The sequence below is a fragment of the Chiloscyllium punctatum genome, chromosome 39 (assembly GCF_047496795.1).
Source record: "Chiloscyllium punctatum isolate Juve2018m chromosome 39, sChiPun1.3, whole genome shotgun sequence".
Taxonomy (NCBI): Eukaryota; Metazoa; Chordata; class Chondrichthyes; order Orectolobiformes; family Hemiscylliidae; genus Chiloscyllium; species Chiloscyllium punctatum.
Genome location: NC_092777.1, coordinates 36,234,284 through 36,258,116, shown reverse-complemented (window position 1 = coordinate 36,258,116; position 23,833 = coordinate 36,234,284). Strand labels below are relative to the sequence as shown.

Below are 23,833 nucleotides of genomic sequence, written 5' to 3'. Positions count from 1 at the left end.
GAGGTCTTGATACAATTAAGCTTATGGAGGATAAAAGCTGAGGAGGTTGGCAAAGAGGAGTTAGTGAAGGTAACGTTGATCGTGGTAGTGATAAGGTTGATGCAATACTTGACAATGCTTCAGAGCTGAATCTGCTGCATATGATACAGTGATTGACCACACAGTTAAGAGTAGGTAGGATACATGTATTTGTTTACAATCCGAATTGGTCTAGACAGTGGCTGAAGTGGAGAATGCAACTACTGGCTTAAGCGTCGAGTTTTAAATGACAGGCACTCATGACAGATTAGTCCTGTAAAATTTAGCTCTGAGAAGCTTTATCTCAAACCCCACATGACAAGCAAGAACATGCTCTATAAATAATTTCACATGAAATTGCAGTTGCTTTATAAATAAACATATTTATAAAATTAAGCTTCACACCTGCTTATTCAACTTTATATTTATCAATGTTCCTGAATTTAAACTACGGTGACCTACTTTACTCAAAATACTGCTCATTGTTTTTGTCAATTGCTCATTCATACTTAAAATACTTGGGTAAATGATCTATCCATAATTATGAATTGAAAATAATTTTAAGTCAAGAGGAATAGTAATATACAAGGTAATGAGTGTGTGAGCTACAGAACATGAATGTAAGCGATGTCAACTGAAATGACATTGCCAGCTGACCTGCGTGCAGGAGAATAATTTTACTATTAGCACAAAGGAGTGGGAAATAATTATAAGGTGTAAAACGTTTTGAAGTAAATCACTGATCATGCTGATTGTGCCTGAAGGAATAAAATGAATCCTTTTTGTGATGATAATGACCATGATTAATTTCACTTTACATTATCTGAGGTTAGTGTCATCTGCTTGCAATGCTCAGTAGATGACCTGTCTCTTTTGCATGGTGGGAATGTTTTGATCCAATCATGAAACCAATGGCAATTTTATTAGATACTGCGGTAAGTAGCCCTGTGTTTCTCATACCCTGAGACTTAGTGTAGTAGTAGAGGATAACAGGGAACACAACAGTTTTTATTAGCGTGATGTAAAAACTATAAAAGTTAATGACTGTTTAGGTGCACTAACAATAATGTGCTCATTAAACTGTCTAAGCAGTCTTCCACATACACTTGGTTAATTCACAGATCTCCTGTGCCATTGCTCTTATTGAATTAGAGGGCATGCTATTTCATAATAATGGCATGAACACACCATGCAATATATAATAGATTATAATATAATTTATATTGACCATTTACAAATGCTAAATCTAGGTATGGAACCTGTTAGTTGCTCATCTCCAGAAACTGGTCAGCACATTGCTTCTCTTTTCTTCTCTTTTCTCTTTTCATTAAAGTTAATCCTGCACAAAGGGTCATATTAATAAAATTTACCTTATAATCTCTGCTTTAGCTTTGATGCTCTAGTTTCTCTTATGTTGAATGTTGTCTTTCTTCATTATAGTTGCCATGTTGTTGCGAAAACTGTCATTCTTTCTAGCTTTTCTCCCACCTTTCATCTACTCTGTTTCTCTCCTTTGTTTCATACATTCCTAAGGTCCTGGTATGCCACTTCCTCACTGATGAACAGAGTATCTACATTTCATGGTAAGCAGAAAGTAAAATAGACTGGATTGGAAATGATAGTAAAAGAAAACCAATCAGAGAGATAGCAAACCACTGAGAGAGGAGTCAACAAAAGGGAGATCATGAGAGGCAGAATAAGAAGCTGAAAGTTAGGACAGAATGCACACACAAGGGAGAGATGAATTGTTTGTCTGGGCAGTGATTATGTGGAAGTGTTTCGGGGAATGCTGGCTTTGAGGAACTCAAGGGCACATTAACACAGTTCACAAAAAACTGGGACCAATGAAGGCTGAAGTGTGGCACCGTGGAAGGAGGTGGGTAGGCTGGCATATGGGAGCGCTAAGAATAAATGAACTAGAAATAAATCATGTTGAGGAAATAGTCGTATGATTAACACTAAGTGAGAGATGGGGTGTGGAAGGACTGAATATTTGAAACTGGAACTTTGGAAGTGGAAGCTGTCCAAGACGCACAACTGAGCACTGAGAATAAACTCCACTTGAGTAGCAGGTCAAAGAATTCAAACTTTAAGAATGTTATTAAATACAAACATTTTACCAGATTCAGGAAACAGGTGGCAGCTATTTTTACAAATATGTGAATTTTTAATTGTTAGACTGACAGCAAGATATAGTTGCCTTAGTTGTTGGCATACATAAATCTTATGTTAGCAAATGTGAAAGAAAAAAATACATAAGGGAGAATTTCAACAAGAGGGAGAGGCTTTGAAACCCTGTAGCTGACATCAATAATAATAATATAACTGAGAGGTGAACTTGAAATGAATTTCCAAATATGAATAGTTCAAATTTATAACATTACTCCTTGTCTATTTTTATGGGTGACTCAGTGGTTAGCACTGCTGTCTCACAATACTAGGGACTCTGGTTCTATTCCACCCTCTGGCAACTGTCTGTGTGGAGTTTCCACATTCTCTTCGTGTCTGTGTAGGTTTCGTCTGGTTTCCTCCCATAGCCCTAAGATGTGCAGGTTAGGTGGATCGGCCATGCTAAATTGCCATAGTGTCCAGGGATGTGCAGACTAGATGGTTAGTCAAAAGAAAACGCAGTCTGGATGGGATGATATTTGGAGGGTTGGTATGGTCTGCTTTTACACTGTAGGAATTTTATGGTTCTAAAAAATATTGTGCATTGCAATGGGTAAAATTTACTTTATTTTCCTATACCAGTTTCAAACTAATATGTGATTCTTAATCCTTAGACAACTTCTGGAGACAAATAGAAAGAAATGGTTGGCACTGGATTTTGTTTACACTCAAATTTACACTCAAGGGCTGGCTTTTGGCAATCAAAGTGGGGAACTCAAATGGGAATCTTGATTCACTGAACACAACATGTCCTGAATTGTGCAGTTTTCAGCCCAAGTTGCAGGGTTGCATCAGGTCTCCCAACCCCTGACACATGGTGTAGGTTGACATGGGGGAGTGTTCATGTTGGTTGGAAGGCCTGCCTCAATTTGCTGGGAATTTCTCATGCTGTTTTGGAAGGTACTCAGCTTTCTAGCCTTCATAACTCCACCCCTCACCTCCCACCACAATTTTTCACACCTACCACATCAACTGAATGCCAACACTTAGCCCCAACTATCCACAGTACCTCATATCCTCCATGCCACATTGATAGCTCCTCACCCATTATCCATCATGAGCATACCCCAGGAGCAATGAAGATATGAAAAGAAACAAACTTTAATGGTTTAATCCAATCCTCACTCCTATGCACTTGATACTGGAAAATTACCATTTATAAAATCTATTCAAAGCTTTTAAATCCTGAACTTATAAAAATAAGCAAGTTTCTATTCAGACCCCAAATCAAGGACAATTAAACCTTTAATGTACTGTTAAAGCCTATTTATTGCCATGAACTACAATGGAAATATTACATTCTTTAGGCACATAATTGTCTTGGCTAAAATTAAGTTGTTAGTTCCACAGTAGAGTGTCATGGCTCAAGTGATCTGGGGTGAGATGGAATCTGAACTCTCCATACCCTTCACATGCTGTAATACAATGAGAATGTCATGGACATACCACACTGACACGTCCATGAGACATACAGAACCATTATCTCTGCTAAGCTTTACTGTCTCTCTCATGCTCCCTGAACTTCATTCATTTTTGCATATGTTAGCAGGAAACTACATAGAGGCAAAGTTATTCATTTCATTGAATATTATCGTATAAGCATAACAACTTAGCATAGGGAGAAAATGGTCACTTGGTTCATCAGGTCTAGCATGACCTCTTACCACATTATTAACCTTAACTCCTTCATTATGAAATGTGTTTTTAAGTTGAAATATGGTGACTTCAGCTGATACATTGAGATGTACAAACAACACGTTATATAAAACAAGAAAATGCAAGAAATGAATCAAACAAATTGCTGTGAGCATAGACTTATAGTAAACCTCTACTTGGGATGTTAAGTTATTTTGTTTGCTCATTGCATTCAGCACATTTTGTGAACCATACTCCAGCATAGCCATTAAGTTTACCACAAAGCAAAAATTGGCAGAGCTGTATAGTTGTAACAATATGTGTTACAAATTCAATTTTTTTATAGGGAATATATAGCTGCTGTCTATGTTGTATAGCTGCAGAAACCCAATTTTGGGGGTTCCATATAAACGCATAAAATCGTCAATTATATTTTCGTGAATGAGGACATCAGAAAATCTTGATTGAATTATAATCTTGTGAATTGTATCAGTTATCCATTTTTGTTTCGTACTTTTAAACTTTTTAAAAAGTCTTGGCATTAACCCTGACACGACCTTCTTGTCTGAGGAATGATTGCTTCTCCTAATTTCAATTTGCATGTCGTGATACTGAAACAACTAATATAACAGGAATAATGTGCAAAATATATACAGCACTTTGTCCCTTATTTATTAAGAACATTTCATTAAGTTTCTCTACGGAATTAAATGACACCTTTACAAGCTCTGACTGCATGAAGACATCAACAAAATACATTGCAAGTGCTGACTTATTACAAAATTAATAAGTAGCTTCGAAATGATAATTAGGAGGAAAATAGCCAAGTCTATACTCATGTACCCAATTTCTTGACAATGTCAATCCAAAAATAAGACCATATCCCTTTCCCTCCTCAGCCATCATTTCATAATTCAAATTTAGTCTAGAAATTTAGCATTAAAAATAAGTTGTGTAACTTACTAAACAACTGGCTAATGAGATTACAAAACTCAGCATCGTTTGTGAAAAATTACACATCTGAAACCATATGGTAAATAATTATAAGCAAATCCCATGGTTATTGATGGACACCCATCTAAAATATGTTCTCAGTATCACATTTACTTTAAGAGTAGACGTTTCATGATTTTGTATGGTATCATAACACAACAGACAAAAAAAAATTGAATACTTGAATAAAAGTTCATTTTTATATTATCATTAAAATTAAAACATCACAATACATGCAGTAATTTATTCACAGTAATTCTTTGACTTTCATTCTGTGTTGATTATACTGTTCACCCAACCAACAAATCAACACTCTTCTTGATATTGTGACTGAGAAAAATTGAATTTGTTTACTAATTAATTACATCCACTTTGAATTATTTTTTAGTTAATGCTTGTATTTTTAGCATGGTAAAAATCTCAAACAAACCATGTTACTTTCGAACTTTGCAGTTAAATAAATGCATGCTGAGAAAATCACACAAGCAATTTATGAAAGTAAAACAATATTTATAATCTGTAAACCATACCTTATTTTTCTCTCTTCAAAGACAGCTTTTTGCCATGCATCACTTTGATATGCATTTAATTTTTGCTGTAACACAAAAGCATAGAATATGATTTAATGAAAGCCTAGCATGTTCATTATGGGATATAAAGACAGAGTGCTACGTTGAACAAATACAAGTTACTGTGGAAGTTTGAAATCCGAAATAAAAAGAGAAAACACTCAGCAGGTCAGGTAGCATCTGTGGACAGAAAACCTGAGTTCACATTTCAGGTCAATGGCCGTACATTAGAACTGCAAGATATTAGACATATGTAGTTATTAAACAAATAAGCAAAGAAAAATCAGGGCAGGAAAAACTAATGATATATACCTATTGACTATTGAATATTACCTATAGAAGTAAAATCTTACACAAAACACAATGGAATAAACAGATCAAATTTATTGAATAAAGAAATCCTTTGTGTGTGTACGAAATATGGATTTGTTTGCCAGAAGTGCTGAATTATTTTAATTTTCCAGTCATATATCCACATTAATATAAATTGCACAACAATACCATTCCTTGGAAGAAGGGATAAGGTGCCCACAATTTGCAAACCCAAAAAGTGTGCTATTATAGACTTCAGAATTTTAATAACTGCTCTTTGATTGAAGGAATCAGCAAAGGATAAACAAAAAGAAGCAGCAATCACTCTGCAAGGAATAAACTATTAAAGGACAAAGATAAATTTAGACAGGCAATTGAAAGCAATTAGCCATGTCTGGCAAAAGGAAAAGTGGAGGCTACATGAACAAAACTGATTTGACACAAGCTTGATAAACTAAAGGCTTTATTGCCAGAAAGGAGAAGGATTGCCCTGAGAAGAATTGAAGGAGTTAACTGCAGGAAAGCTGTTTTCAATCCGACAGTTAAAGCCAAATGTAACAAGGAATAATGAAGCTACTTCTGATATGAAGGCAAGCTGTAGACTTGCAGTAATGTGAATGAAAGGACTTTTTAAAAAAATCATCAATGTGGACCAAAGCACAAAATATTATAAGAATCGGACAGTAGAATTCTGGACAAAGGATCAAATCTTGGACACGGCGAGAGGCAGACCACTGTTAGTGTGTTTTTGGCCAATGTTCCACCATTAATCAGATGATAGCCAAGTTGGGTTGTGAGGCTTAACTTGCTTACTTGAGGTTGCTACATGCAATAAAGTTGAAATCATTGTTTCAGTACTTGATTGCCTGCAAGAGTTCTTAATAAGTAGCTGAATTAAAGGTAACTTGTGGTGACTTAAGCACAGCACAAGGCTCATCACTGTTAATAGCTCATCATGAACAATACCATGGCGAATCACAGCAGGTCAGGCAGCAGCCGAGGAGCAGCGCTCCTACCCGAAAAGTCGATTTTCCTGCTCCTCGGATGCTGCATGAACAATACCATGGTTTTTGTACCAATGTATCACTAAAAACAGAAAAGAAAACACTTATAATTCCCATTCAAAACATTTTGGAATTATTTTGTTTTGGGATTATCAGAAATTGCAACATAAAACAAACCCTGCAATTTTGACATATACAAAGATTTTAATGCTAATAAGCAGCTACCAAATTACATGTTTCCATTTACATTAATAGGTCAAATGAGAGACAATTTGATAAAGCTTAATATAAGCATATAACTTAGATGTAAACATTTTCATTTACTCAGAGCCGAACTCAATTAATGCAAAATGTGTTTTTTTTTTGTTGTTTAGATTAGTCTAAAATATAACAACTCTGAAAATATGAATAATAAACTGCTGGAAGCCACATACAGCACTGGATATAGCAGATTTCTGTTTGAAATATTTACGACTTGGCTGAATTTACAATCCATTTCTATCTTTTAAACTGCATTTTATTTCCTGAGAAAGTTACTGGAAATGTGTATATTATATTTTATGCATTTGGATTTCATGATTTATTCTCGTTTATCCTGAGGGAGACACTTCACATTATTGTTTTAATAAGCAATTATGTGTGGAAATAGATTGTGGAATATCAAGTAACGTAATTTAATCAACTGGGAAAATAAATTATGAAACAAATGTCCTTCACAAATAGTCTCAAGTAATTATTTTATGATGGCAACAACCTAAAATGCATTTGCCATTTCTGAAACCATGACTTTTGTTTTTAGGCGGCATTTTGTCAAAACTGTCACTTGTTAACTATTTCATCACCGGCAAAGTTTGATTTTCTTGGAGGATGTATTCTTCATCTCAATCTTATTTCATGCTATGACTCAAACTGATATAAACATTGTTATTACATAGCTTGTATAAAAAGTTGAAGAGTCTGCTCGTGGCTGTGAGTAGATAGCGATTGATAAATTACTAATGTTTTTTGTACCAACTTTGAAGTAATTATTGTATTGAAAGAAAAATTAGGTTTGAACTGATAGAGTTGCAATGATATATCTAAATGTATCAATATTGAAGATAATTATATTCTTCAAATTAAAATTATTCCTGAAACACACATAATCAAAACTTTTATGATACATATCAATGGACAGTGAAAATGAGATTTTCAAATATAAATTCTATTTTCATGGGGAAATATATGCTTAACAAAAACTCCATAAACTGCAACATTGATAACTAATAAAACACAGATAATCATTAAAAATGTAATTTTCAACTGTACCTACAGGTAATAATCCCAACACCTGATTATGCGATCTGCAATCCACACAGAAATGTCACTTTGTTGAGTCCTGTATTTTCTTCTTCAGGCAGGCCACAACCAGTAACCATAGAGGGAGGATTCACATAATACTTAACAGCCTAAGGAAATATTTTGAACTGCTTTCTGTCCAGTGCCGTGTTTTTATGATGAACAACTGCTGCTCCAAATCAAAATGGATAATGTCATAATGTTTTACTGCGCACTCTACAAAATAACAATAATTGAAGCAATCTGGTAAAGGTGCTTGGGAAGCAATTTAACATAATCTATGATGATTCAGTTTCTCAATGGTGTAAGTGGATTAGGGCTCCATGGAACAGTTGAACACTCTTGCCAGTCAAAGCTCAAGTATATTAGAAATCATCTCAGAATTATGCTGCTTTCAAAGTGATATCGAACTGAAATGAATGAAATGAAGATGCACCTCTTATTTGGTCATATTTTATTTACATGATTCAAATTATTCCAAAAGTATTATCAAATATGGGCCCGTTCCCAGAACCAAACAAAAAAATGGGGATAATGTTTACTTTAGTCAAAAATAATATATCGCAGGAAATAGAAAATTTTATCCGAATAGAATTTTATGGAACTATTTAAAGTAAACCTTATTACTGTAGATTTCAACCTGTTTGCCATATATTGATGCCTTGAAAGAAATCCCTCCAGACAACAAGGGTAGTCTTATGCACTGAGTGAACAAGTGAACTGCTGGCGTGGCATCTGCTCAATGTGAGCATGTCCTAAACAGCAGCTCATCTTTGCAAAACACCCTATATTACCTGCTTCATCCCTTGCATCAATGAACAAAACTTCCATTTGTTCATTGAAACGTTGAGGTTGACTACTGATATAGCAAGCTGTGGCTGAATGGGAAATTCAATATATACACCAAACATTTTTCCTAAATTCATTCATGGGATTTGGGTGTCACTGGCAATACCAGAATTTATTGCCCATCCCTCTATTTGCCCAGAAAGTAGTTAAGAATCAAATACATTGTTGTGGGTCTGGGCCCACATGTAGGTCAGATAACAACAGCAGATTTACTCCTCAGATGGATATTAATGAATCAGATGGGTTTTCATGACAATTGATATTGGTTGCATGGTCACCATTAGACTAGATTTTTTAATAATTGGATCCACATTTTACCATCTGCTGCAGTACAATTTGATTCAATAAACCCCTGAGCATTAACCTAGGGGTTTAGATTACATGTCCAGCAACTTTACCACTATGACACCACCTCCACAAATGCACATAAACATATATTTTTGGGGTCAAGCAAATTAGGTTATTTTATACCCCAAATAGATTTATATGTCCCGATCTACAATAAACAGTTTTGTCAGAAATGAAGCTGTCATTTTAACAAGGTTAACAGTTTATTAAAGTTAATACAATCAAGCGCATTATTCTGTACATTGTTTAGTGGAGAACTGCTGCCACATATTGTTAATCCCACTTTTATTAATCTGACACTGTTGTCAGATTAATAATAACATGGATAATAAAGTGTGACACTGGTTGTCCATTAAAAGCTCACATATCCCTCTGAATGAAACTGATGTATCTGTCACTTTTCTGTTCATGTCAACTGTTCACATCATCACCATGAGAAGTTGGTACATTGGAAGTTTTCTATATATGTTCATAGGTCTTGTTGGATGAAAGATATGCCGTAACCAGTTGCTGCCTTGTGTTCTGTTGGGATCTCACTGCTGGTCTCAGGCGGAATGTGCATTTGTTAAACCAATATGAGCTAACGTACAAATTACAAAATCAAAATGAAAGTAAATATCATCCTTTTCAACCTTTTGTTCCCTCATTCAAAATGCATGTAAGTCATTCTAAACCATTATATTAGTTATTCTTGTTTAACAAATACTTTAATGAACTTAAAATATATACTTAGCACGTAACAATATTGGTCATTTAAAGGATGTCATTGTCTTTCATATGATGTGACAGTTAGTATGAGAATAGTATGAGTCCTGTCTTTTTGCTACGGTGCTAGTTTAAAACAAAAATAGTGAAATTAACCTACTTGCAATCATTTGCTATCAGCAGTACTTCAATCATATTGAAGGTGCCTTAAATTGCTGGGACAAGATTTTACAATTTTCAGAGGGTTTCCACTACCTGGCAGGCTCCCTTCTCCAGCCACAGGAACAGGGCAGGAATAGGTCATTATTTAAGGGTTTCATTCGGTCAAAGACAGGAGGGATGTTCAAAGCTTCACTTGCCATTTGTAAAATTGAGTTGGGGTGAGCAAATAATGTGCCCCATGGCACTATGTCAAATTTCAACCCTTCCCACCTGCCAATGTCAGGAGACAATAAAATTTGGCTTATGAAGTGAAAGATCATTTTAGTTATCGTTTAGTGACAGCCTCTACAGCAAAACGAGAGAAGGATCATTCCCTGCAAAGATAGGACAAGACTTTTCTTCAAAAGAACAGAGATCTTACATCTTTCCAAATCATTAATTCCAATACACAGTTTGAAAATAATGGCACAATGGACAAACATTCATTTGAAGCACTCAAACATAATTCACTGAAAATTGCTTGAAATGTTGGAGCACAGGGAATGAATATTAAGGTACATTATTCAACAGTATGTACTTTGCAATAGTGTAAAAATATCAAGAATAACATTCAGCCCTATGCATCAAATTCTGAGTTTGTAGAAAATAGGCAAATGATTATGTAGTCATAATGTGATTGAGTTTTGAGGGAGAGAAGAGCAAAGTAATACAAGCATTTTAAAATTTAACAAGGGCAGTTATTAGGGCATGAACACAGAGTTAGCTAAATTGAACTGGGAAGTTAGGTTAAGAGATAGATCAGTAGAGATGCAATGGTAGACATGTAAAGAAGTGTTTTAGACTAATAAAGTCTCCAAAAACAACTGACTACATGCAGGAATGAAATTGAACCATTTAAATTGTTCCCTTTTCATGACTTGGAAAGTTGATTGACATTGCACTAACAATTTTCATGCTGTACTTGTGATGTTGTACTTGTGTTCTTGATGCCTGAACTGAAATTGATGCAATAAGTTTAATAGACAATACGTGCATATCCAGCAAATTCTTAAAAATAACATGAAGCTTAAGGACAAGAAACATGGTGCATCAATGAATCTTCTGATCTTGCTGGCTGATTTGCATATTATTTTCCAAAATGATTGAATATTGTGAAAAAAAAGTTAAGAGTTGAACCTTAACAACTACAAAATGGTAAGGAGTCATAGTTCATATGGAGATATAAATCTATTTACAAATTGTAAAGCATATTTTTATGAACTAACTAACACAATGTTAATGATGCAAATCTGGATAATATCACAAAAATGCAATTTATGATAAAATATTGACTTGTAATTCCTACAGTCCAATGCACCTTTTTTAGCATAATAAATCATAAGTTTCCAATTTGGCAAACACTGGTTAGCATTGGAATGACTTTGCTGCTTCACTCACAGTGGAGATGACCACCTATTGCTTATCCTGTAAAATTATCCATGCCAGTCCCTGTAAACTGATGAAGCATTTAGTGTACAACAGACATAGCCTGTTTGTAACACAGGTGGAACACATGGTAGCATATTCAAGAATTAATTATGGAAATTGTCTCTCAATAGGGGTATTTGGAATTTGTATCTTCATATCTTAATCACTAATATGTTTTGAGGCTTTTGTCACATCAAAACACATTACAATTCTCTAACACATCAAAAGAATCATAATTGTCAGGAAGTAAAATACAAATATTCTTAAGGATCCCACATCTAGCTGTCAGTATATATTGTAGTCCTGAAGTGCAACATCACTAATAGAACATCCAATTAGTGTCCAGAGTTCTCTTTCATGATCTAGCTTATCCAAGATGATTACTAATTGTATTCTGAGAACTGTTAGAAGTTTGCCTGCTTGTTGGAATGGTGAGTGTTACAGATGTTGAAGGGTTTGGAGGAACTTACATCCAACAGAAGAAGAGTTAGTACATGCTGGTTTTGTAAACAAACAGTGACCTCACAACAAAATTGTAAGCTGACTGGCTGGTGACTATCTAAAGTAAGCATGTTTGCAAACAGTTAGATTCATTGATGGGTTTTTTTATGTTCAACTTTACAGCTTGAAAAGAGTCTTAAGGCATGGAAGGACAGCATAGCTGTGTGGAATGTCCTTCCTGTGTCCCATGGGGAACCATAAGTGCTCCCTGTGGCATGATTGATCACAGATGCAGTACTATTGGATGCAAAAACATTAACTCTGGACTTATGAACTTGAGCAGAGGTTGGAGTCATGTTGGTGCATCAATGAAGCTGAGAACCACATGAATTGTAAGATTAACAGAATGGGCACACCACAGATTAAGACCATGCAGCCATTGAAGAAATGGGTGACCGCCTGACAGTTTAGATACATCAGACAGGTAGTGCAGGAGCTGTCTAAGTCTATCTCACAAATTAATCTGTTTTCAGTTTTGGATCGCAGTTACAGAAATCATTAATTTGAGAATCCTAGCAAGAGCCACGTTTGCGGCACCACAGAGACTTGGCTCAGAACAAAAGGCAAGCATTTAGGACTAAGATGATGAATGTTTTCATTCAGTGGATGGTGAATGTTTGGGATTCTTTGTCCCAGAGGGCTGTAAAAGTTTGAGTCTTTAAGTAAATTGAAGATAGAGATTGCAAATGGATTGGGGGATAGTTTGGAAGTATTTGAAGGAATAGTTGAAGCCAATAATATAAATGTCTATGAGGGGGAGCTACATAAGGTCATGCAGGTGAACGGAGTAGAAAGATGTAATGATATGATTACATGAAGTCCACATATGTGGAGAGTAGATACTGACATACACTGGTTGGGCCAAATGGCCTGGCTCTGTCATATACACTTGACATAAATCAGATATTTGGCAGAAAAAGACAGTCAAAATCACCCTGCTGTCTCACCAAATTATTTTCATGCACAATTGTTGTCAGTTCCACCAGCCCAAATAAGTTCTAGAGCCAGCTGGTGCAACTGCTAACACACCAGAAACAGTGTGTTCCAGGCCTCATGCTGTGATATTTGTGATGATTTAGATTGATTTCTAGTGTGGAACAATGCTAACACTTACATCCCTCATTGTAAAAAGGAGCTGGAGTTTAGAGAGCCCCACTGATGGGCTTGAAACTGGGTCCTGAGTCCACCTCAACCCCTGTGGTGCCCATCAGTCACAGAAGGCCTAAAGGATAGGGATAACTAGGATACACTAATAGTCAGTTTGAAGGATTTGATAAATACTAGGAAGTTCAGCCAGAAATAAATTAGCTGTAAAGGGTGATGAAGCAGAGCCAAACAAGTCCTGGCTCATCAGTTTCATATCAATTTTGAAATATAATGGAATTAATTGTTAGATATTACCTTGAAAATCATTTGCATCATCATAGGCATCCATTGATTCATAAGAATAATAAACAACATTCTCCTATTTTTAGGAGAGTGACATACCAAATAGACTCTGTATGTGGTGTGTCATATAAAGATTTCAGAAATGTTTTAAACAGCTTTACAGATAAAAGAAAATTATCAGTCTAACTCAATGAGCGAGATCCAAGGCAAAACAGTAAATAAGAGTCGATTGAAGTCCAGAAAAAAAGTGGGTGTTAAATAATACCTCCTCCTACACCCTCGTATATCATGGAACACGTCCTTGTATCCTGACAGTTCAGTACCTGGATGTAGCAGCTGTGTAGCATTATCTGCCAGTCCTATCAATGGAATGTGCTTCTAATACAAAAAACTCAGGTCTCCTCTCATTCTGTGAGTAACTGGATGTTGCAAATTCATGGCGCAAAAATCACCACTTGCTTGGCCAGGGCATCCTCCAGCTGTGTACTCGGCACAATGTCCCTGCATGGTCAGACTGGAATTGAACATGAACTTTGACTGAGTGTGATGATATCTACTTACTGACTCCTTGAGCCCACGAAGGTCTGCTCCAGTTTGACTTTCAGACTTGCCATTTAGACATGACACATGAAGCGTGGTTACTGTGTCTTCTGTTAGCATATGCTGCTGGTGTGATGTTGACATTGTGTACTCCCATCATGACAAGCTGTTTGCCAGCCCTTTGTACTAAGAAGCAAATGTAAGTTACAGAGGCTGGCAACATCCAGGTAAGAATGCTGTAAGTTAGGAAAGCAAGCCAAAAGCCATGAGATGCTTCCTGTCTTGATGCATGACATGTGTGCATGTGTTGCACACAAAGCAATCTGGCAGAAACACACATCATAGCTGTCTCTGAGCTCCAAACGGAAGTATTGAAAGTGATGTTATGAGGTTGGTGTTTTGGCAGTGTCACCTTGCTTGAATAAAGGCTGGTAGAGCATAGTGTCCATGGAGCATAGTGTCCTTATGCTCAAGCAAGTGGTGAACTGCAGTCAGGTTACTGCTCTGATTTTCAGGTCAGGAATTTGCAAAATCTAGTTTCTCACTAAATGAAAGGAGACTTGGAAATGGTGTGAAATAAGGTGAGTTTCCATTAATGAAGACAATTGCATGAATTGAAGTTGTTGGTGCTCAATAGTGAGATTCTGAAGTCATCATTTAAAACTTAAGGAAAATCACAAAACTTTTTCTCAACATAGCAATTCTTATTTTTTGTTTCTTGCTGTATTCTCCCAACTATGTTGCCTTTGCCCATAGCAGTCCAGGGAAGGGAAAATTCCAGCCATAATTCTACAATGTGGTCAATACATTGGGGGATATGTCAGAGAATGTTATGCTTTTAAACTGCAGAATGTTTTATCCTTCAATTGCCACTGGGACACAAAGGAGACATTCAACAGTGAGAGATTCACAAATCTGAAGCTCAGCATCAGACAAGTGAGTTTTGATGTTGCTGGGAGAAATTTCAAATGAAGGAGTTGACTGAAAACTTAAAGAAGGTATTTTGACTGTCAAGCGGATCCTGGTCAGAATGTGAGTTAAAATTCAAGCAATGTGCTTGCTGTGTGTTCCTTGTCCAGCAGCCTTCTGAATACAAGGTATCTACTGAGGTCAATCAGGCAACCAAAAACTTTGTGGATAAAAGCAAATCAGGCTCCTAAGATGCAATTAGGAACTAAAATTAATTTTAAAGTAACACAGTAAAAAACGGTGACTATACCCATTGGTCAATATTAAACATAACTTTGTATGTTCAGAAGGAGCTCATTCAGACCCCACTAAAGAGAGTTTAAGCCCTGCTATCTTCATCGCCCTGTTCCTCTCCACCCTCCTGAAAGCCCCCACCACAGCTTGCCTGGCTGCCATATTTTCAGCCACACAGACTTCAGGCCCAAAGCAGGTTAGCTGTCTATTGACACTCATGTTGGGTGGGTAGCTGGCAAGTGGAATGCTAATGAGGCAAGACACTTAACATAGACTGAGCTTTTCCCTATAACTTCAGGGTTAACCGTCCGGTCCACACGTCTTGCAGGCTTCCCTCTCATCACCTAAGATTTTTCATATTATAACGATTGGAACAGTGATAGTTCGAATGAGTGAAAGGCAATTTAAAACTGATGTAAAAAAATCTTCCAAAAAAAGATCAACGTGGAATGAATGTCTGTATAGAACAATGGAAGCAAAATTTCCGGAACAGTATAAGAAGCAGTTGGATACAGCAACGGGATAGCAATTTCTTTTTCTTGATGGCTGTGTTCATTTTGGACAAATGGCCTTTCTCAGCTATATCTATTATGAAAACTTCAATGGCAATCTCTCCAGAGGCAGTGAATTGGACTGAATACAGACACCAATGGAATTTGGTAAAATGAGCTGCTATTATTACAAAATCTGGAGATGAATAGTGATGTGGCATTGTAAATACAACTATATTTAAAAACTGATCGAAATAAATGGCATGAACCATTGATATTTTTGCACACCTACTGAGATAATCAGGCAAAATTAAATATGAGTCAAATAATGTGGCACCGGAAAACAGGTCAGGCAGCATCCGAGGAGCAGGATAGTCGATGTTTCGGGCATAAACCTTTCATTAGGAATGTGGGGTGGATAGGGTGGAGGTGGAAATGAGCTGAGAGAAAATAAGAGGATGGGGGTGGGGCTGGGCTGAAGGTAGCTGGGAAGGTGATAGGTAGATGCATGTGGGAGGTAATGGTGATAGATCGGAGGAGAGGTTGGAACAGAGAGCTGGGAAGGAAAATGGACAGGTAGGACAGTTCAACAGGGCGGTGCCAATCTACTGTGTCGGTTGCTGTTGATGTGGTCTTCTCTATATTAGGGAGACTTAACAACAGTCGAGGTTTGTTAAATACATTATTTTACTTGCATGACACTGTAATATTTTGCTATAAATTCTGTGTCTTTTGGTCCTACTCCACAACCACCTGAAGGAGTGGCGCTTGAAAAGCTAGTGCTTCCAAATAAACCTGTAAAATATAACCTGGTGTTGTGTGATTTTTAACTACACTGGGGAAACAGGACATCAGCTTGCGAAACGTTTCAGAGAACATCTCTGGGACACATGCACCAAACAACCCCACCATCCTGCGGCTGACCACATCAACTCCCCTCCCACTCCGCCAAGGACATGCAAGTCTTGGGCCTTTTCCACCAACAAATCCAAGTCACCCAATGTCTGGAGGAAGAACGCCTCATCTTCCGCCTTGAGACCCTTCCACCACATGGCATCAACGTCAATTTCATCAGATCCTCATCATCCTTCCCCCCACCTTATCCCAGATCCAACCTTCAACTCAGCACTGCCCTCTTGAACTGCCCAACCTGTCCAGTTTCCTTCCCATCTATTCACTCACCCTCTCCACCGACCTATCACCTTCACCTCCCACCCTCATTTACCTATTGCTTTCCCAGCTACCTTGCCCCCAGCCCCACCCCTACTCTCCTATTTATCTCTAAGTGCCCTTCCCCCCCCACTTATCACCGCTCCCCCCACACAAGCCCCAACCCAACATTCCTGATGAAGGGCTTATGCGCGAAACATCAACTCTCCCATTCCTCGGATGATGCCTGACTTGCTGTGCTTTTCCAGCGCCACACTTTTCGACTCTGATCTCCAGCATCTGACGTCCTCACTTTCTCCTAAAATTAAGTATGAGCCTCAAGTAACTACTACTTGGTCCTTTTGGCAGTGAAAAGCAAGACTGAAATGTAAACTGACCTAGACTGCTTGACTCATTGTAAAGTTTACCAATACGTATGTAGCCTGAAGAAAGAAAAAACACCAATGAAGATGAATTAAAGATAATTCAAATGCATAAAATAACTTCTTAGATAATCTGTGCATCTTTTAAGAAAATTAATACTTAAAATTTTCTTGTGGGAGTTTACTCAAATAATGTATTAAATAGCAGTAGTCTTCAATCAAAAATTAATCTTATCTGTTAATGCTTTACCCACTGTTTGATACTACCCTGTCCATACATAATCAATTAATAATCTTTGAATTTTTATTTATCCAAATGCAGTCATTAAACATTCATTTTAGCTCTTTATATATAAATATATATATATATATATATATATATATATATAATATAAAATAGATTTTAGAAGTGCTCAGTAGTTTGGGAAATAATTTCCTGTCACTTTCTGATGCAGACTCAACATCTTATCATTGCCTGATGTGACAATATAAAGCCTCATTTAATCAAGATCCATTTAACACTGAATCACGCTAACAGGATTAGTTATCCAAGGCTAATTCCACATTAGCTGGAGTGCTGTATCCAGGGAGAATAATCTCCATGTAACTATGGTGGGTCCACAGGCAGGTTAGCTTAGAGTTGATTGTCAGAGAAAAAAGACCTGTCAGTATTTTCTGTGTTGTCAGCTCAAGTGGGATTGGCAGGCAAGATTTTCTCACACTTCTCTTGCATTAAAATCTTAATTTGGTATCCAAAAAAAAATCCTATACCTGGCTGACACAAAATAAGTTATCTTTAAACTTCAATGTAAATATGCAGGTAATTGTAATGTTGAAAGATGAGGTGCTGATAAGTATTATTATGAACTCAATGAAACTTTACAACTAATATCTCACCTTCCAGTTCAGCACTTTCCAGCACATTGCATTCAATAATGACAGGTTTTATTGTCCTGCCACCCAAAGGCAGTGGATACATCCCTGCTAATACTAGTCTTCTACAACTCTGTAATGTTTAGCAGAAAAATGAGACCTTCCATCCAGGAAGGAGACTGTACCTTGGACAGTTCATGGCTACCCTGTAGTCCCAAGGAACACCAAGTTCAAGCAATGGCCACTCCTGTAACTAGAGGAAGTCTTGAAAGAAGAAAAGATAATGGAGACTAGTTTTCAGCTAAGCGTGGGATATCAATGAGACAGGTCTGGCAAAACCCAGCCAGGGGTTGGGGTGGGTTGATAAAGCCTGGCTTTGATTCGTTGAGGAGGAGAGCGAAAACTTGATGGAGTGGTGTCTCTGATAGGCACAAGGGCACGCGAAAGGAAGCTCCCACTGGCTTGACTGAGGCAAGGTAGCTGGAGAACATAAGGAGATCCAAGAAGAGATGGCTGAGAGGAGATTGAATGTTTGTATTCAAAACCATGAGGTATCTATACAGAGAATGAGAAGAAACTACTCCCACTAATGAGGGATTGAGAATGAAAGGGTGCACACTCAATGTAATTCATAAAAGAAGCAAAGGTGTATGAGAATTTTTTTTCACGCAATGCATAATAAGTTGCAGAATGCACCTCCAGAGATTGTGATGGAGGCAAGTTCAACATATAAAATGGAACAAGACTGCTATCTGAAAAGTATGATTGTGCAATGTCACGGAAAGAAGGTAGGAGAATGGAACTAAGTGAATTGATCATTCGAAGAGCTAATGCACACACAATAGGCTGTTAGGCCTCTGTGCTGTAGCATCTCTGTTATCCATAAAAGCAGCTGACGAGACCCATTTGATTTGGGCCTCGGCTGGTGTTGGAAAACTTGTGCGGGGGGTGGGATGAGGTACATAAGTGGCTCACCCATTTTTAATTGACTCAATAGGCCCAAGAGTGGGTGGACCATCCATCCAGTCCCTGCAAATGGAAGAAAGGATAAGTGGTAAGGTGACCTGGAAATGGACAGGCTATGCTTTAAATTCAGTGAGATCCTATCTTCACATTTAAACAGACCAATGGGGAAACCATCAATAATTTCAGATCATAACCAATGATGCAACTTTTTGAAGAACAGTTGTTGGCAATGGCAATGAAGCTGCAATTGTCATTTACAGTTCTTCCAGACCAACTTTAGTTTCTTAACTTGTCCCCTTAACAGCTCATTTTGCACATACCTTCCTTTTCATTCTTTCTATTCCTTACTTTCCTTGCTCCTGTACTTGCATAACTATAGAAACATCATCAGATAAACATAGCAGTCTCCTGATTGGAGGAATCAGGCAAGACTTAATCCTTAAATATTCGATTGTGTTGCTGATGGAGTAGGTGGCTGGTTCAGTGGAGTAGTTGACCCTCCATTATCATGCTCCAACAGCTGTGACCTTTTCTAATCCCTAACCTGTAGAGGGTGTCTCCATTGTGAGCTATTGCCTCTATTTTTTTTCCAGCATTAGTGCCGAACAACTCTGATGATAAGGCTACTGATGTAGCTCTGCTGGAATGTCCAATTTTGGTCTTTCAGTTTTGAAATCTCACTTGCCACTTAAATTGACTGATGGCTGCCTCTAGTCCTGACATAGAAAATTGAACCTGAGGTTGGGATCCTGATCCAAAACAGAAAATCCTGACCTTGGTTTCACCATTTTACATAAACCACAACATGCAATCTCAACAAGAGCCCAATAAGAATGTTGAGTTTTGGTTTAAGCAACTGCTAATCAAATTCAGCATGTCTATATCATTCTGCATGAAAGAGGAACTGACTAGGACCTAATGCTTTACATCCTAGAGTGCTGAGGAAAGTGGCCCTAAAAATAGCAGAAACATTGGTGATCATTTTCCAGCATTCTGCAGACTCTGGAAGAGTTCCAATGGACTGGAAGGTAGCTAATATAACCCCACTCTTTAAAAAAGGAAGAAGAGAGAATGGGGAATTTTAGGCTGGTTATGCTGATATTGGCAGTGGGGAAAATGCAAGTCAATTATTAAGGATGTAATAACTGAGGATTTTGAAAGTGGTGACAGAATCGGTCCTCGTCAGGATAGTTTCACTAAAGGGAAATCATGCTTGACAAATCTTTTTGAGGATGTGACCAATAGAGTGGACAAGGGTGAATCAGTAGATGTGTATTGGGAATTTCAAAAGGCATTTGACAAGGTTTCACAAGAGATTTGTACGGAAAATTAAAGCTTATGATATCAGAAGTAATTATTGAAATAAATAGAGAACTGGTTGGCAGACAGGAAGCAGACAGTTGGAATAAACGGGTCCTTTTCAGAGTGGCAGGCAGTGACAAGTGGCGTCTGCAGGGGTGCTGGGACCCCAGCTGTTCATGACATATATTAATGATTTGGACAAACGAATTGAAAGCAATATCTTCAAATTTGTGGATGACATTAAGTTGGGTGGCAGTGTGTGCTGTGAGGAGGATGCTAAGAGACTGCAGGGTGACTTGGACAAACTGGCTGAGTAGGCAACATTTGGCAAATGCAATATAATGTGGATAAATGTGGAGTTATCCACTTTGGTTGCAAAAACAGGAAGTGGCAGGCTATTATCTGAATAGTGGCAGTTTAGGAAAAGGTGAGGTGCAATGAGACCTGGGTGTCATGGTGGAACAGTCGCTGAAGGTTGACATGCAGGTGCAGCAGGCAGTGAGGAAAGCTAATGACTTGCTCTCCTTCACAGTGAGAGGATTTGAGTATCAGAGTAAGGATGTCTTGTGCAGTTATACAGGGCCTTGATGAGTCCACTCATTGAGTTTTGCGTGCAGATTCGGTCACCTAGTCTGAGGAAGGATATTCATTCTATTGAGGGTGTCCAGCGAAGATTCCCAGGATGGCAGGACTGACATGAGGAAAGACTAGATTGACTGGGCTTATATTTGCTGAAATTTTGAAGAACGAGGGCAGATCTCATAGAAACATAGAAAATGCTGATGGGATTGGACAGGTTAGATGTGGGAAGAATGTTCCCGCTATGTGGGAAGAACATTCTCGATGTTGGGGAAGTCCAGAACTGGGGTCACAGTCTAAGAATAAGGGGTAAGCCATTCAGGACTGAAGAATTTCTTCACTCAGAAAGCTGTGAACCTGTGGAATTATCTCCCACAGTAAGCTGTTGGGGCCAGCTCATTAGATATATTCAAGAGGGAGCTGGGCGTGGCCCTTGCAGTTAAAGGGATGAAGGGGTATAGAGAGAAAGCGGGAATGCGATACTGAGATTGCATGATCATACTGAATGGTGGTGCAGGCTTGAAAGGCCTATTTTTATGTTTCTATGTTTCTGGCAAATGTGCAACTGTTGCAACTTAGTAAAGTCTGAATGCTTCACAATAGCTAAGTTAAAATAGTCTGTCAATATTACTTAGGCTTGTGAAATATAAAGACCCTCAGAGCAATGAGGAACAGGTGCAGAAGTGAGAAATTCAATTCAACATAATTCTAGTGTCTTCATAATCTACTTGTGTGCTGTTAAAAAAAAGCAATACACAAATTGACAGATTTTTGAAAATGTGGAAGATTATATGAGTAGGTTCATCTTAATTTTTTTCTGAACACTTAATAAACATGATGTTGCTTCTGCAGCTAAATTAGTTTTAGATTGTTGAGCACAGAGCTTCAAAACCAAATTCAGATTCCACCAGCAGTCGCTAATGGCTGTAGAATGATGCCAGCAAATCAAGACTCCAATCTTCTCAATATAATTGATGCCACAATATTTACTTATTTACAAATGTTCTGTGTTGTTGACCCACTTTTTATGATAAATTTGTAATCCTCATTATAATCTTGGCCTTTGCGAACATTACAAATGGTTAAGAAATACAAATGCAAGACCTCTTCTGCAGATTTATAACATGGGTAGTGAACAGGTCTAGCCTGTGACTAACTCCTAGCTGAAAATGTTCAACACCCAAAATGTACAAACCATAGGCTTTGCATATATTACACGGTAGAAAGAAAGTTGAAATTTATCAGGAGATTTCAGTTGTAAAGGGATCAATGTGGTCATTTTAATCCACATTACAATGGATGTAACAATATTTCAACACAATGATGGATAAAGCTCCCTCATCTGTTCATGTTACCATTATCAATACTAAAATCAATGCAAGCAGCAATGTTTCATTATTCCTAAAAATCAGGTATGATTTCAGTCTCCATTCTTCAGAATGATTACTTTAACATAAAAGCGTAACTAAGGAACTGCACAAAAGCAACAATACAAATTAATGTATGAATAGTAGGTTATTTTTAAAAGGGAAAATGCACAATGAAAAAATAATCATTATTAAATTGTTATTGAAAATAATGATTATCATTTTCAGTACTCACTTCTAAATTGCATGTTTCTTCATACATCTGGGAAATAAATGTGAGTTTTAAACAAAATTATAAAGGAGAATAAAATAAACTCGAGTGTTTTTCTTCACAAGTCTGTTAACTCAAGGGAACATAACCAATTTATATTGAACAAAAATTGAAATTCTCAGACTTTACTGAGAGCCAGGTGTTGTGTTTGCACATCTTGAACAGCATGAGCCTATATCACATTTAAATACATTACATAGCTTGCTTTCTCTATTACCATAGCAAGGAATATCTTACATTATAATATGTTGGACATGTCATGATTCATCATTACTAATGACAATATTTCCCTACACCAATATTCTGAAATCCTGCAATTCCGTTGATGGTATACAGTTTCACCTTTAAATACGTAAAGAAGTGCACTGTATGAGCACTAGCTTTCAGAGCACTGCTCCTTAATTAGGTGGTTATGGAGGTTAAGATCACACCCACTGAACTTATATGATTTGGAGATGCCGGTATTGGACTGGGATGTACAAAATTAAAATCCACACAACACCAGGTTATAGCAACAGGCTTAATTGGAAACACTAGCTTTCGGAGCGCTGCTCCCTTCATTAGGTGGTCCACCTAATGAAGGAGTAGCACTCTGAAAACTAGTGCTTCCAGTTAAACCTGTTGCTATAACCTGGTGTTGTGTGATTTTTAACAGAATTTATAGGCAGAGAAATCCAGTGTCATGGAGATGTGATACAGTAAACAAAATCTTAGATTAAAACTTTCATCTTTTAGAATGTGATATACTGGTTTCTGTTCTTTGATATGTAAATTTCAGAACTTCTTTCAAATTACATTCTAAAGTTAGGTCAGCCTTTTAAACAATAGGTGTGAAGGCTGTCTGGATCCCAATGCTATGTCAGACTGACTAACTCGTTGTATAGTCTTAAAGAGTTTTACATGGATTCATGCAGTTTTTGAGCAAAATAAAATGTAATTCTGCAAAAACAAATTCACCCCATAAGCTTATATGTGTGCGCATGTAGGAGCGACACATTGAGTATGCATGTTTGTGTGTGCGTGTGGGTGTGGGTGCATGTGTTAGAATGTGTATGTAAGTTTGGTTACGTGTGTGTGTGTGTGTGTGAGTGTGATGGGGTATGTGTGAGAGGGTGCATGTGTTGTTGTGAGTATGTGTGTGCATATGAGAGAGAGCTCGTGTATGAGTGTGTGTGTGTGAGTGATGCAGTGGGGTCACCTGTAGTGTGACATTAACCCAAGGTCCCAGTTGAGTCCATTTCGATGGGTAG

At 37.4% G+C, this 23,833-nt stretch overlaps 1 protein-coding gene across 6 annotated transcripts in view; it reads right to left on the bottom strand.

The window, feature by feature from the left end:
* The window catches only part of tnrc6c1 (trinucleotide repeat containing adaptor 6C1), a 716,497-nt gene that overhangs the window by 392,268 nt on the left and 300,396 nt on the right, over nt 1-23,833 (bottom strand). For all 6 annotated transcript variants that reach the window (XM_072558458.1, XM_072558456.1, XM_072558461.1 and 3 more), the window contains exon 5: nt 5,346-5,410. In XM_072558458.1, the coding sequence (XP_072414559.1) occupies nt 5,346-5,410 (65 nt within the window). The remainder of the gene's footprint in view (nt 1-5,345; nt 5,411-23,833) is intronic.